We start from the raw sequence: 15,245 nt of genomic DNA on the forward strand, positions 1-15,245 counted from the left end.
TAGAGTAGTGTAGAGAAGAGTAGAGTAGTGTAGTGTAAAGTACAGTAGAGTAGAGTAGTGTAGTGTAAAGTAGTGTAGAGTAGAGTACAGTAGAGTAGAGTAGAGTAGTGTAGAGTAGAGTAGAGTAGAGTAGTGTAGAGTAGAGTAGTGTAGAGTAGAGTAGTGTAGTGTAGAGTAGTGTAAAGTAGAGTAGAGTAGTGTAGAGTAGAGTAGAGTAGTGTAGTGTAAAGTAGTGTAGAGTAGAGTAGTGTAGAGTAGAGTAGTGTAGAGTAGAGTAGTGTAAAGTAGTGTAGAGTAGAGTAAAGTAGAGTACAGTAGAGTAGAGTAGAGTAGTGTATAGTAGAGTAGTGTAGTGTAAAGTAGTGTAGAGTAGAGTAGTGTAGAGTAGAGTAGTGTAGAGTAGAGTAGTGTAGAGTAGTGTAGAGTAGAGTAGTGTAGAGTAGTGTAAAGTAGAGTAGAGTAGAGTAGTGTAGTGTAAAGTAGTGTAGAGTAGAGTAGAGTAGTGTAGTGTAAAGTAGTGTAGAGTAGAGTACAGTAGAGTAGAGTAGAGTAGTGTAGAGTAGAGTAGTGTAGTGTAGAGTAGTGTAAAGTAGAGTAGAGTAGTGTAGTGTAGTGTAAAGTAGAGTAGTGTAGAGTACAGTAGAGTAGAGTAGTGTAGTGTAGAGTAGAGTACAATAGAGTAGTGTAGTGTAGAATAGTGTAGAGTAGTGTAAAGAAGTTTAGAGTAGAGTAGAGTAGTGTAGAGTAGTGTAGTGCAGAGTGGAGTAGAGTAGTGTAAAGTAGAGTAGAGTAGTGTAGTGTAGAGTAGAGTAGAGTAGTGTAAAGTAGAGTAGAGTAGTGTAGAGTAGAGTAGTGTAGAGTAGAGTAGAGTAGTGTAAAGTAGAGTAGAGTAGTGTAAAGTAGAGTAGAATAGTGCAGTGTAGTGTAGTGTGTTTTTTGTGACCGTACAACACTGTCCGGTCACTCGTCATTCCAACATCTCATCCTATCCGAGCCGTACCTCCGCAGCTGGCTCCGGCCCGTCTCCCTGACCCAGACGTCCCTGCTGCCCCGAACACGGCACCCGGAGGGGGGGTCAGACGGGGCCCACCTGCAGATCACCTTGTTCACAAAGTCATTCACACAGGACAGGCGCTTGAGAGACACTGGAGAGATAGAGAGAGAGAGAGAGAGAGAGAGAGAGAGAGAGAGAGAGAGAGAGACAGAGAGAGAGAGAGAGAGAGAGAGAGAGAGACAGAGACAGAGAGAGAGACAGAGAGAGAGAGAGAGAGAGAATGATTAGGAAGCTGTATTTCTCAGATGAGTTAAATACTCTGAATGATGAATAATAAGGGTTAACCCAGGAAATCATCACGCTGTGGTTCATATGACCCCTGACCCCCTTGGGGTCACCTTGGGGTCAGAGCTCCAGGCCCTACCTGGAGGGGCCGTCTGGCCGAGGGCCGGCTGGAGGCGGTCCAAACCCAGCAGGAGGTACGCCAACCACAGCATCACCATTGCAACGACTAGCTCCAAATTAAAACACAGGGATTATAAACATTCAAAAGGCAGAATAACGCTCAGAACACCAATAACAAAATATAGTAGAGAATGATTGATCTAGTGAAGCTACAATACACTGCTAGCATACGGTGCTTGCTACGAGTCACTTCAGAGTTTGTGTATGTTGGTGTGCATGTGTGTGTGTGTTGCTGTGTGTGTGCGTGCGTGCGTGTGGGCATGTGTTTGTGTGTGTGTGTACGTGAGTGTGCGTTTGTGTGCGTGCGTGTGTGGCGGTTCTCTACTGACTCATCTCTCCAATGCTCTGTGGTCGTTACTCAGACTGAGACCTGGGTGCACAGCCCTGGGGACCAGACCAGAGGAGGCTCGCTGAGTCATCTAAGCCTCTGCTCTCCCTCTATCGACTAACCCGACGACAAGGAGACAACCCTGATACCAGTCTCCTCGGTTTCCATTTCCACTGAATGTGCAGAACTCTACGAACAGTCGTCTGTAGCATGTGTACATCTGGACAAACTGACTCTCTGTTAAAACGTTCAGCCTGTTGAGCCCCAGAGAGGGAAGAGGCAGGCATACCTCCAGCTGGTCCGGGTCTCTCTCAGGTCCCGGTCTCTCTCAGGTCCTGGTCTCTCTCAGGTCCTGGTCTCTCTCAGGTACCAGTCTCTCTCAGGTCCCGGTCTCTTCACCCCCATCCTGGGCCATTGTTGTGGTTCTGGTCTCCCAAGGGGTCCTGATGAATGGCTGAGCTCTAACTGAGGTCCTCTCCACCGCCCGACCGCTCTCTCTCTCACCTCCCGCCCCCATATCGCCCCCCCCCCTCTCTCTCATGTGCTCGCTCTCTCGCCTAGTCGCTCTTCCTCTACTATTGCCCTCATTCAGTTACCGCTACCCCCCCCTCCCCACCACTACCTCTCATACCTACAACCACCACACACACTCCCCTCTCTCTGTGCCCAATGACATCTCCATCCACCAGTTAAAGACAGAGAGACACGGACAGACAGACAAACAGACAGACAGAGCAAGGGTTATAAGAAGGACCCCAGCTGACGTTTCCTTCAGAACACAGTGTCTATTAAAACAAGGCTCACAGCTCGTCAGCTACACAACGTTGTGCGTCATCACAACAAGTGAAGAGCGGCCGGTCTTCTGAGGGCGTTCATTAAAGCGAGAGGAACAACACCTCGTGCTGAGTCAAAGGAGGAGAACCCTGCTCCACTTGGAAGAACCTACTCAGGCTGCTTGTGTTAGTGGTTTCAAATCAGTTACGCCATGGACCATTTGTCATCAACAACCACACCTCAGGAGCACATGCTTTCAACACACAAATAGCTTCACATTGTTCATCAAAGGTGAACAATGACCGACAGACAGACAATGAGTGAGTGTGTGTGTGCAAGTAAGTGAGATTGTGAGGGAGCAAGTCATTACATTTATGATTGGTTTTGAGGGGCCCCAATCCTCCCTCTGCTGGGGCACCCATAACCCTGGCGCCGCCTCTGGAAACAGCATCTCCAACACACACCGCTGCTGTGATGAGTGTCGGCCTGACCTCAATTCAACAAGACAAACGCATTTTGAATGAGGAAACTTGGGTGTCTGCCCTGAAAGATAGGTCAGAATGTACAATAAGTACACTCGTACGAAAATGTCATCCTTGATGGCACAATACCTGAAAGTGCTTCCTTTACAGAGATGTCTGGCTGAGCTGTCGCTTTAGAGCAAACCAAAGTAATTCAACCCTTCTGAACCTTTATCTCCTCTAGGCATCTCTCGCGTCTTTCAAGTGTTTGGGGGTGCATTGTGTAACGCGTGCAAGTCGGTCGGAACCAGACTGTTAAAACAAACAACGCGTCTGCGCTTCATAAGCCAGAGCTGTTGGGGGCGGGGGGGGCTGATTGTGTTTTGGGTTGGGTTGTGAGTGGGCTGAAACGTGCCGCGGCCGAGGCTGATAGATTCCTGTGTCCCCCCCCCCCCCGCCTCCAGCCATGTTGGGGGCTCAGCGTCGGAGGGGGGCGGGGGGGACACAGGAAGTGCGGTCAGCGAACGGAGGGCGCGCGGAGCTCTGAAAGGTCACGCTGTCCACACGGCGTGTTTTAGGTTGTGGCAGGAAGTCGGGGGGGGGGGGGGGTGCAGGTGAGAAAAATATGCGGGGGTGGAGGTGGTGTAGGGGAGTAAGCTGCACAAAAGTGAGTGGGCGTAGAAAACAAGAACAGGGGCTAGTCGATATACGAGGGTTAGTTCTAGAATAATTAAATGTAAGAGTTGTAAAACACAATCTATTCATTGTGTAAACATCACATACACATCTTCAGAAGAACCTGAGCTTACTCACATCAAAGGACGCCGTTTTGGACAGAGCTGGATATTGTTTTATTAATATGAGCTTTTGAAAGACTACATATTGCTGAATGTTTTGTTTCTAGTTTAGCATAATACCCCTGCCATGAGCATTCCCTTCAACACTGAGCAGAAACTTCCTTTGTTTGCCTTACTGGAACGAGCCCACGCTAAAGGCTGGTTCTTACGCCTTAAATTGTATCCAACGACAGTTACGAGTGATACCAAGTCACATGATTCAACTCCTGAGAAGACTAAACGTATGACAAATAGGCCAGTTTGTAATAGGTCCTTAAAAGTTCACCACGGGATCAGGTCCTTAAGATTCCTCTTTATTTATTAGGGTTAGCCTAACCCTTTATTCAGCCCATTGATTGACAAACATTTCCCCAACAACCTGATTGTACCTGTTGCTTCCTTCTCTTGGTGGCTTATCGAGGTGATAAGGTGTTACCAACCACAAGCGTTAAAAAGGTGTGAAAAACCGTCACATACATCTTTCATTATTACCATTTCTTTCAGCTCACAGGAAAGTCACCACCACAAACACGACCGACGCATAAACAATCGGTCCTGTCAGGGTGAATGTCCAAACATCCTCTACACATCTTCAGTCAGGCTGAAGACAAACCTTCTGATGGTTAACAGCCACACTGCCCCTTCTGCCCCCTCCAGGGACGAGAGAAACAGGATCCCTGTGAGGCCGTTTGGAGCGTTGGGCTGGTAACATGCTACAGGACTAGTGCCTGGCTCCGTTGGGCATTCCAGTTCATTACACACACACACACACACACACACACACACACACACACACACACACACACACACACACAGGCCAATTTAAAACCAAGTGACCGAAATTAAAAAAGATGAAGGGCTGATTTTAAGTCTTTTATTCAATTTCTTAATATTACATTAACTGTGTTCATTTGCTTTTAATACCACACACAAATGTCAACTGGCTAAAACGATATAAAACATAACCTCCACAGTTTTCCGTATTTATATTATGTACATGCACTCATTTCTTCAGAGGCAAAGCAAACCTGTTTTAAAAGCCCCTCTTAGGCTGTGCGCCCGCCCCCTCTCTCCTGGTGGACCCTCCACCGGCCAATCAAACGAGAACATTAAGAGCTTCCACGAAAGAGGGGGAGGGGCTAGATGGGACATTGAGGAACGGAAAGGAGACAGATGCTATGTACACGGCGGCCAAACGTAAGACAGGCCAACCAATGAGGAGACTCAGCATCGCTCTAGTACACCGCAGGGGGCTTAATGATCCCTGGGATGGTTAACCCCCAGGGCACTTTCATTCAGACTTTATCAAATCGTAGTGTTGACCTTATTGTTATCAAATCTTGAGCAGACTTAAGTGAAACGCTTTTTTCTGTGAAATGTTTGAGTGGGGGAACCTTCCTTCAGGGGGCGGGGCCAAATAAAGACTGAGGGAGGAGCTATACACTAAAACAAGCGGGTTCACCTGGTTAGGTTTCGCCCCTATGCTGGGTCGCTCTGCAGTGCGGGCAAACCGCCTATTGCCTCCTAGAGCCATCGCCTCCTGGAGCCAACGCCTGCTAGAGCCAACGCCTCCTAGAGCCAACGCCTCCTGGAGCCAACGCCTCCTGGAGCCAACGCCTCCTGGAGCCAACGCCTCCTGGAGCCAACGCCTGCTAGAGCCATCGGCTTCTAGAGCCATCGCCTCCTGGAGCCAACGCCTCCTAGAGCCATCGGCTCCGTCCATCGGGCTGAGTGTAAGAAAAGTACCATCGAAAAACAAGAACAAAGCCTCAGCGAGAGAGGGAGCGCCGACCGGAGCGATCCGGTAAGGAGCCCAGACTCAGAGGGAACGCCCAACCGGAGTAATCCGGTCAGGAGTAACAGACTCAGAGGAAACTAAAAGGCTACTGACTTTTTATTTTTAACATATTAGGCAGCAGGGCCCGTTCTGATGCCTTTGGACACAAGGGGCTGAACGCAGGCCTACGGCCTCACAGGACAATCAGGGCAAATCGAAGCGGTATGGTGGGGGCGGAGCCGTTCTGTTGAGGGTGCATTCATGTCTAAGTCCAGTGGGAGGAGCTAAATACAAAAAGGACGACCAAGACGTTGGAACATTCCTCGTCCACGGACCAAGAAAACATGTTGGGGAGAAAAGAAGAAGTTTAACGTGAGTCCTGTAGAATAGTAAAATGGATTAAAAGGTGATTCTTTTTGGAGTGGTCCTTGGAGTTTGGCCCCCCTCTGCTGGGCGGGCTGGCCGGGGGGGGGGGGTCTATGTGGGGGCGAACTTCTTGGCCTGCGCCCTCACCCTCTTCTCGTAGTCCATCCTGTTCTGGCTGCAACACAGAAAGAGCATTGAGGTGAGAGGGGCTCATGCATCAGAAAGCGTGTGCTGATTCTGAGAAACTCACCATTTGTCAGGCGGAAGTGGTTGAGCTAAATGAGGGACTTTTTACAAGCCGTTTCTAAAGAATTCTTTCATTACTTTAGTCCTGAAGGTACATCTGAGGTAACCACACATGGAGACATCCTCGGCAGCCCAGGGCCCGTGGTCACGTGCTGATTAGGCCGACTTAGAGCGAGACTAATTCACCCAGTTTCCTGATTCCTCAACGACTGTAGAACATTAAATACCCCTAACCAATGGGGGCTCCATTAAATCATGGATACATACGGCCTGCGAGGCCAGACACTGAACACCACTGGACGAGAACATCACTGGGTCCACAGAAAGGTGGACCCCCAGAGTGAGGCTGGACCAGAGGAAGGGAGCCGGTTGTGCTTCAGGGTACTGACCAGTAGATGGTGTAGGCCTCTGCCTGGGCTGGATCCTGGATGTTGGGTTCGTTCAGAAGCTCCTGGATGCCCAGTAGGATCTGAAAGCACACAGCCCTGTTAGAGCCCAACTGCTGAACCCCAAACCCCACCTCCACCCTGCTCCCCAAACCCCACTCCCTAGTTCTGTGTTAAATATGATGGGGGATGGGAGGTCTGGTTGTGTAATGGACCCCAATGGCTAGCAGAAGTGCTGTAGTTCTAGCCGGATGTATTATCCATTACTTTTATTGGAAACACGGCCCACTTAAAGGGTAATTCCGGTGAAAAATGGATTTTGGATATGTTTTGTATGATAATGAGTTGAAACGTTCGTTTTGGAGCACAAAAATTGTATATAGACGCTTTCTTCAGTTGGCTGTTTTTAGCCGATTCTATCAAAACGCTATAAACTTGGAACGATGGGGGCATTTGTTGACGAACACAGAGATTGTGACATCCGTCAGCAACACGCAAGCTCTGTGTTCGCCAATCTACTTATCGAGTCTTAAAAACAAAATGGCGTCGACGGGTGATCTACTGACGGTATTTTGTGTATAAAATGTCATTTTTAATAAACAATCAGTACACTTACAAAGTTCTCAATGCCTCGTTTTATATGTTAAGACCCTTATTATACTACCAAAGAAGTGTCGGGCTACTTTTAGCCTTTTAAGTGGTTTAAAATAGCGATTAAGTTTTTACCATAACAAATGCCCCCATCGTTCCAAGTTTATAGCGTTTTGATAGAATCGGCTAAAAACAGCCAACTGAAGAAAGCGTCTATATACAATTTTTGTGCTCCAAAGCGAACGTTTCATCTCATTATCATACAAAACATATCCAAAATCCATTTTACACCGGAATTTCCCTTTAAGTTCCAAGAAAGACACAGGGCTTTGAACATACGGGGGGACTTCACGTGGTCACAAAACAGAAGGTAGTTTGTACATGGTGCACTTCCACCAAACGTCACCACAGCCCTCATCACTCTACGCAAGGGAAGACCAAGGAAAAACACCAAAGGCCCATTCTGGAGGACCGCCAGAAATGGGAAATATAATTAAGACCCTAAACTGGAGTCTACTACTGACAGCCTGTTATTTTTAGCAGGCAGAGCGTGACTGTGTTGGGTGATTGGGAGCACCTGCACCCCCAGGTGGAAGACCCTGAGAGAGCCCTGACTTCAACTGGTGATGCTCTGCAAAGAGTTGTCGCCATACGTCGACCACTTTGAAGCAGTACATCGGAACACCTTAACACATGGAAGTATTATTTCCCCATCATTTTCATTGGAGGAAACTTGTTTGTTCAGATCAATCAAGGAAACCCTGTACTGCCCACTAGTGTACGTCAGTAACACCAGGGGGTTAGGCCCATGGTGAGTTTGTCTGGTAACACCGCTGGTCTGTATACGCGTGTGTGTGCGTTCAGACCTGCTTGATGGTGATGGCTGGCCTCCAGTCCTTGTCCTCCTCCAGGATGGAAAGACACACCGTGCCTGATGGGTACACGTTGGGGTGGAATATAGGAGGCTCGAACTTGCCTGATCGGAATCCAACAGAAAACAGGTTCAGTGCTTGATAGGAAAAAGCCCAACATGACTAGTTCAACTATTCTTTTCACCCTGCAAATAAAAACGACTTACTTGTGCCGAGGCAACACAAATGAAAACCTCCTGCTGAGTGGTTGGATACTCACACTTGGGAGGGGAGGAAGGGTAGTCATCTTTGAACAGCATTCTCAGCTTGTACAAGCCCCCTTCCCACAAGGTCTGAAGAACAAAGACGATGGCACTTTTACTCAAGTGCTCAATATGTGGAAACTGACTTTTACAGCATTTAGTGCAACGAACCAAATGGGCCAACACAACCAATGTATAAAAACCCTGGTTAACTGTATTAAAAGGACAGGGTGATTTGACTCAGCTAATGAGCTTGTCTTTCGGGCTGTCAGTTGAAGGTACAGTTGATCTGGGGGTGAGCCTCTATGTCGGTGGGCCATTGGCCACGGCAAGGCTGCCCTGCTTCTTCATGCCCTTCATTCTCTCCAGCGGTGAGGGTGGGCTGGGAGCAGGATACACTTAGACCCTTTAATCTACTGAGGTTAGGGTTAGGTGGTTAGGTGGGCCGGACTGCACTATTACCGTTTATCCTCTTTTAATGGTATTTCCATGGAATTAAGATAGCGACTTATCGTGATACCTGGATTTAAAGTATAAATGAATAACGATGAGAAGATAAGCCCTTGAACGATCGAATATGAGGTTTGAAACTTCAGTGAGAACTGAGAAACTAGTTTTAGTGTGATAACCTACTTTATAACTTTATTACTCTGTATACTTCCACGTAACGACCCTGCGAGAGCCCGCTGTGCATAATAGTATTTTGGAGTCATAAGCCTGTCGTGATATTAAACAATATAGTGCTAAATTCCCGATAATTATTGTGTAAATAAATATGTCCATATTGCCAGCCCTACTCAAGGGCATATTTTATTGCTTGACTATTTGTGTGGATGGGGCCAAACAAATTGTTATTAAATATACAAAGAAATCCTAAATCTGTTGTCGTCTATGAGGCTTCCTGTTAACTAATAAATGGTGCTTGTACAGAAACCATATCTCCCTCTGGTTGTGCCGGTATACTGATAGCACGGCTGGATTACCTTCAGCACTGTCTGCGGCCCGACTGAAGCCCAGCCAGGGGTGGAGGACGACCCTGGCACTAACCCAGCTGATAGGCCGCCCTCACGTGTAATATTGTTTAAATGACTTCATTATGGATTTATTGAACCAGAGAGCCGAACTCTGCACGAGGTCAACTTACTCCTTTCTTCCCGGGGATGGCGCACTCCCAGTTCATCAGATTCATGGTGCCATCTGGGTTTTTAGTGGGCACAGCGACAAATCCCTGTGGGGCAGACAGGAAGAGGTCATGATTGATAAACAGACTTCACTGAACTGGGACCATAACAGGACTGGTACATCAGAATGCAGCATTGTATATTTTTCTGCTGATGGATTAACATAAATATACAGTAAAGTAAACCTGGGCTAATGAAGGAGGGGAGGTCGCCCCGGGTCAGAGATGTATTGATGACGCTCTTTCATTTAAAGACACCCTAACCCTAACCTTCATTTAAAGACACCCTAACCCTAACTAATCTGAACTGACTTACGAAGGGGTGGGTTAGGGTTAGGGTTAACCCTAACCCTAACTTCTCTGACTTACGAAGGGGTGGTCTTTCCTCCAGGCTTTGCGCTCCTGAGACAATCTGCTAAGAGCAATGCCAGACATTGCAGCTCATTAACGCCTCCCTGCGGAAAAACAAACCAAAGACACGCACACGTTTTAGCTGGGGATCATGGGATGTGTCCAATAAGCAGCTCAAAAAACATATATAAACAGACATTATATAATTCTTCACAGTAAATCCAAAGTCCGGAGTTTCCGAGCCGACTCTAAAGCCCTCAGCCACGCACGGCTCCGTGTCCGTAGCGCTGCGTCGGTGCGTTTACTAAATTACGGAATAAAGGCGCCATTCAACACCGAATGATAGCCGCTCCGATTAACGTACCTCGTTGTTTTATTTGACCGAACCCGGATGAGTTAATCCCCGGTGTGGATGGTTTTTGGGGAACACTGTGGGCTACCTAGCTTGTTTTCTCAACACCGTTAGCTATGCAGATCGCGTACAACCGCTGGAAAAACAAAAGCTTTGAGTGTTTGAGACAACGTGCGAGTCCGGCGGGCGTCGTCTGGTCTGGGCCTGAATACTACAACATCAACATCACTTCAGCAACGTTTATCTTTCATAAACCTTTATGTATTTCAACGTAACCATAACAGCTGTACAGGACAATGCAACTCGTAGATGCCGATTCGATAGCTAGCATCGAAGAAGGACCCCAATTTGTTTATTTCGTCAGGACCTTCAGGCGGTCCGCGGGCAGCTTTCTCCTCTCATTCCCAGACAGAAGTCAAAATGCCGTTTTTGTTGTGACATTTTACCCGTAATGTCGATAACAATAATACATCAGTTACTTATATTTACAAATAGCTTTTATAATTATTGATCTTCTGTTGGTGTATTTTTTTTTAATAAGATGACTCCAGAGTTAACAATTATTATTGAAATGACTCGTATCGCTGAATACGTCGTCGTTGATCGTTTATCACAATGCATAGTACTTTGCATTGTATACTTAAATATGATATATAGACGACTAGGATCCAAGTCATTGTTTTGAATGCTTGTGCCACACGTAAATGAGACCTTCCACGACCCTTTGGTTTTTCCATTTACATCAAGGTTGTCTTTGTGAGATACGTCACATATATACATGATACATGAAGTCGTTATATATCCTGTATATATGCTTTCTGCGCTTTTGGCAAACAGGCAGTTGGTTTGACCCCCCAAAATCTAGTTTTGGAACCAGTATGAACCGGTTCTGATTTGCTCTGCGTCAGCAACCTAAATTTCCAACCGCCAGTGCGCGGGGCTGATTGGTCGTTTGCTCTATCTGGTAGTTGGTTATTGTTTCCTGTCAACACGTTTGACAAGGCATCATGTTACTGGAATTATGTCCGTAGTATATTCGGAAATGGAACAAGAAAGCACGATGTTTGGAAAAAGACATTTGACATATTGAAGTGAAAATATGTTTAATTATCTACAATGACTTGAAGGAAGTTAAAATCGCTCGAGGGTTACGTAAATTCTCGCCGACGCCCCCTTTCCACACGCAGGCGCGCGCACGGACGCGTGCGTGCGTCACCAGAGCGGGACTTCTGAACATTGGATGATTGACAGGTTCACATTGTGGGACATTTTTATTTAATAATAACTGAAATTATTCCATCCACTGTCCAAGCCTGGCTACGCAGCGACATGTACAGAATTTAGTTCCCTGCCAAAAGAAAGATACACCAGGCTAGATAATTATTATTATTATGACAAATATTTCAGAAGTTATTTCACATTATCAACATTAGTTTGAACACTTAGAAGCAAATAAATCAGTTTGAATACCAAGGCACTTTGATTTAAACTGGTGTTATTGTTGAGGCATAGGTATCAACGTAGGTACACAACGTTATATTATAGCCCAAATTTTTTCAAAGTTATTTTCTGTATTTGTAAATAAAATGCAGGCCTATGCTTCAATCTGTACAATCCAAGCCCATCAACAGGCTTATCGAGGATCCTCAACTATTCAGCAACACATGAGACATCTGAAGGTCACATGGTGGAACCCAGCCCCCCTGGAGAAGGTCCTCAGGCCCCCCTGGAGAAGGTCCTCAGGGGAGGGGTCAGGTGGTCCTCGGTGGAGGGGTCAGGTGGTCCTCAGTGGAGGGGTCAGGTGGTCCTCAGTGGAGGGGTCCGGTGGTCCTCGGTGGAGGGGTCATGTGGTCCTCAGTGGAGGGGTCAGGTGGTCCTCAGTGGAGGGGTCAGGTGGTCCTCAGTTCTCTATGGGCCCTCAGAGAGGACCAGCTCCGGGGGGGCCCTCTTGAACCACTCGGACCAGGAGCCGTCGTAGACGCAGGCCCCCGGGTGCCCCAGCAGGTGGGCCGCCAGCACCACGTGGCAGGCCGTGACCCCGGAGCCGCAGGACACCCAGAGGGGCGCGGCCAGGTCCACCCCCGCCTCCCTGAACAGCTGGGCCAGGTCGTGGGGCCCCCGCAGCTCCCCCGAGGGCCCCAGGAACGAGGTGAAGGGCATGTTGAGGGCCCCAGGGAAGTGGCCCGGACGCGTGTCTGAGAGGAGGAGGAGGAGGAGGCGGAGGGAGGAGAGGAGGAGGGGGAGGAGGAGGAGAGGAGGAGGAGGAGCAGGAGGAGAAGGAGGAGGAGGAGGAGGAGGGAGGAGAGGAGGAGGGGGAGCAGGAGGAGGAGGAGCAGGAGGAGGGGGAGCAGGAGGAGGAGAAGGAGGGGGAGGAGGAGGAGAGGGTCTCAGGGAGGAGGGCAGTGAGTACCGCCGGTGGTTAGCCAGGCGGTGGTCGTGCTGAGTAGCGCTCTATGAACTGATGAACAGGTTATTCTAGTGTCTGACGATGTGATAGTCTCGCTACTGCTCGTCTGCTAAATGCCCTTAATGTAAAAACTAACATACAAGTCCATAAGATTGTACCAACAAAAGAATTAATTCCTTTATTTGTGTTACTTTGATGATTATGGCTACAGTTCAGGAAACCCATTGTATTTTATAGATGGTGTAGAGTCTATCCCTGGAAGGACAGACTCCGGATCCTGAGCGATTTTTTATTGGGAAACTGTTCGGATATTTAGATGCAGTGAAGTGAAGAGCTGCAGTAGACCAGCAGGTCGCAGTAGACCCCTGTGGAGACTCACCATCTCTGGGCTCGGGTTCGATGCCCTTGAACCGACCCGCCGACCGGGCATCGACCACCTGGACCCGTTTGGTTCGGATGTTTTCCAACACATCTTCATACGTCTTGACCAAGGACCGGTCTACACTTGCCTTGAACTCCACGCGCTCGGGTTCAGAGGGGACAGAGGTCAGGGGGTGACCTTCAGCCATCCAGTTCTTCATCCCACCGTCTAGCACCGACACGGCGGGGTGCCCGAACAGGCGGAACATCCACCACACGCGCGGCGCGCTGAACGACCCCAGGGGGCTCGTGTCGTACACCACCACGTGCGTGTCGTTCGCGATGCCCAGGTGACCGACGTACTCCGAGAACTCGGCCGGACTCGGAACCATGTGGTCGAAGGCGGAGGTCTTATCGGAGCACTCGTCAACGTCGAAGAACGAGGCGCCGGGGATGTGCGACTGTTGGAACTCCGCCCGGGGGTTCCGCCGCACCTTGGCCAGGTACCAGGAGCTGTCCAGGACCCGCAGCTTGGGGCCCACCAGGCGGTTCTTCAGGGCGTCTGCGAGCCATTTCCCCGTGACGAGGGCTCGGGTCTGAGCCGCCATGGTGATCCGGTGTCGTTGAACCCGATATGAGCCAGAGAGCGAGACCGCCCACTGCTGACGGCTGGGGTCAAGAGAGGCTAACAAGTAGAGCTGCGAGGATAAACTTAACTTTACGTTCCGTAAGCAACTACATGTAATGATATGGAGCCTCGTAGTGAACAAGTGCAGTGGCTTTCGTAAACATGTTCAATACTTTTCTCAAAGTGTACCACCTCACTCCAACCACACAGGGGCGCCCCGGGACCGCGACTCTGCGTCACTCTGATCACCAGTAAATAAAGTAAAGTTTTATTTGGCTGTTAAGCGTGACGTAACACCCTTTCAAAATAAATCTTCCGGTGTTACACCAAATTCTGCGACCAACCGAAATGTGTGATCCCAGGGGGCGCTGTTGCACATTTTCTTCAACGTGTGCGTTATAACAAAAACATAAATAAAACATAAGATCTCCCCCCACCGGTGGGTCTTTCTTTTCTTGATACTAACATTATTCTAAACAGCATTTTACGAAGTAGCCTATAATAGGAAATGCTCAAAGGTAAATCAGCGTAATTTAACACTGACTGTAGCTTTTTATGGGTAAAGAAGTAACGGTGAAGGACCGTACTAAACGCCCTATCCATTTGTTACACCTTTCCTGTTCCTTGGCTCTCAGACCGTAGTCGGGGAGCACAGGGGAGACGTTCCCTCCAGGGCCGATGTCCTTTCGGGGGTAACACCCTTCACTATGACCGGCAGTGGGTCTGTTCACGGGTCGGTTCATAGGTCGGATACGGGCCTATGAACCGACACGGGCACGGATTCTTGGCGTTTGGTACTTTATTTAACAGTACACGTATGCTCCAAAAACACAACCGGACTCATTTAGTTCCTCCTAGACTGACACTCGCTCACTCGCTCGTTCACTCATTCGTCGAATCATTCGCTGACGTCACTCACACACACACACACACAGACATTCTCACGCACACACATACGCCACTCTCGTAACACATTGTATGGGTCTGTAAAATGCTGATCAAATCAAATGTATTTATTAAGCACCTTTAATAAAAAGGTAAGGGGTTGGGGGGGAGATTTTATGTTTTATTTATGTTTTAGTCATGCCTGCATATTGCAGAAAATATGCAACAGCGGGGTCACACTCTTCGGTGGATCACAGAATTCGGTGTAACAACAGGTCCAACTGCTCCGTCAAAATCAAAACAAACGTATTTCTACAATGCCGCAGTGCTGTGTTCCCTGCTATTTGAACAGCGCCCAGTTTCCCAAAAGCATCGTTAGCCTAAGTGGATCGTGAAGGGTGTCGTACGAGCATCGTACAGTTTTCACACCGTTTCCCGAAAGCATCGTTGGTAACGAACGTCGTGAAAACACTCGTAGCTAACGAGGACTCCAGGGGTACTCGTAGGACGCTAAGAGCATCGTTAGGCTACTATAGCCTCAGTGGCGTCACCAGCGGAAATTCTGTGTATTGGATGTGTTTTATTAAAACACATCCAATACACGGAATGCCCAGCTGGCACAATTTCACAACCAAAAACAGTGGTTACGCCGATATATTACTCATAGACTACTGTTCGATTTAAACAGCAATGATAGAGACATGTTAGAAGTCAACAACAACATTGCACTAATTAAAAATTCCA

The 15,245-nt window shown here is 48.2% G+C and overlaps 3 protein-coding genes across 4 annotated transcripts in view; all 3 read right to left on the reverse strand.

The window, feature by feature from the left end:
- il2rb (interleukin 2 receptor, beta) overlaps nucleotides 1-2,279 on the reverse strand; it is a 12,124-nt gene extending 9,845 nt beyond the window's left edge. The window contains exons 1-3 of one of the 2 annotated variants that reach the window (XM_079746732.1): nucleotides 2,077-2,279; nucleotides 1,419-1,505; nucleotides 1,001-1,145 (exon numbers count right to left, since the gene is read on the reverse strand). In XM_079746732.1, the coding sequence (XP_079602858.1) occupies nucleotides 1,001-1,145; nucleotides 1,419-1,497 (224 nt within the window). In that variant the 5' untranslated portion in view covers nucleotides 1,498-1,505; nucleotides 2,077-2,279. Of the gene's footprint in view, nucleotides 1-1,000; nucleotides 1,146-1,418; nucleotides 1,510-2,076 lie in introns of both variants that reach the window. The other variant, XM_079746733.1, reaches the window with a different exon arrangement.
- Nucleotides 2,280-5,739: 3,460 nt separating this feature from the next.
- Nucleotides 5,740-10,544, reverse strand: LOC307082204 (SUMO-conjugating enzyme UBC9-like). The gene is made up of 7 exons (XM_079745701.1): nucleotides 10,234-10,544; nucleotides 9,888-9,973; nucleotides 9,483-9,566; nucleotides 8,356-8,428; nucleotides 8,091-8,200; nucleotides 6,637-6,716; nucleotides 5,740-6,176 (listed from the first exon to the last, which is right to left on the reverse strand). Exons 2-7 carry the CDS (start codon nucleotides 9,951-9,953, stop codon nucleotides 6,113-6,115), a joined length of 477 nt encoding a protein of 158 aa, XP_079601827.1. The 5' UTR covers nucleotides 9,954-9,973; nucleotides 10,234-10,544; the 3' UTR covers nucleotides 5,740-6,112.
- An 824-nt stretch (nucleotides 10,545-11,368) lies between these two features.
- On the reverse strand, nucleotides 11,369-13,772 carry mpst (mercaptopyruvate sulfurtransferase). Its single transcript, XM_079746281.1, has 2 exons — nucleotides 13,008-13,772; nucleotides 11,369-12,416 (listed from the first exon to the last, which is right to left on the reverse strand). Exons 1-2 carry the CDS (start codon nucleotides 13,594-13,596, stop codon nucleotides 12,130-12,132), a joined length of 876 nt encoding a protein of 291 aa, XP_079602407.1. The 5' UTR covers nucleotides 13,597-13,772; the 3' UTR covers nucleotides 11,369-12,129.
- Nucleotides 13,773-15,245: the final 1,473 nt, after the last annotated feature.

The sequence above is a fragment of the Pollachius pollachius genome, assembly GCF_949987615.1.
Source record: "Pollachius pollachius genome assembly, chromosome: 11".
In the NCBI taxonomy this organism is placed as follows: Eukaryota; Metazoa; Chordata; class Actinopteri; order Gadiformes; family Gadidae; genus Pollachius; species Pollachius pollachius.

Coding starts and splice junctions, on each gene's coding strand:
- LOC307082204 (XM_079745701.1), bottom strand. CDS start 9,953: ATGTCTGGCATTGCTCTTAGCAGATTGTCTCAGGAGCGCAAAGCCTGG. Junction 6,717..8,090: donor CAGCCATCACCATCAAGCAG/GTCTGAACGCAC, acceptor GTGTGCTTTCAG/ATCCTACTGGGCATCCAGGA. Junction 6,177..6,636: donor GAGGCCTACACCATCTACTG/GTCAGTACCCTG, acceptor TCTGTGTTGCAG/CCAGAACAGGATGGACTACG.
- mpst (XM_079746281.1), bottom strand. CDS start 13,596: ATGGCGGCTCAGACCCGAGCCCTCGTCACGGGGAAATGGCTCGCAGAC. Junction 12,417..13,007: donor CGAACCCGAGCCCAGAGATG/GTGAGTCTCCAC, acceptor TCCTCCTCTCAG/ACACGCGTCCGGGCCACTTC.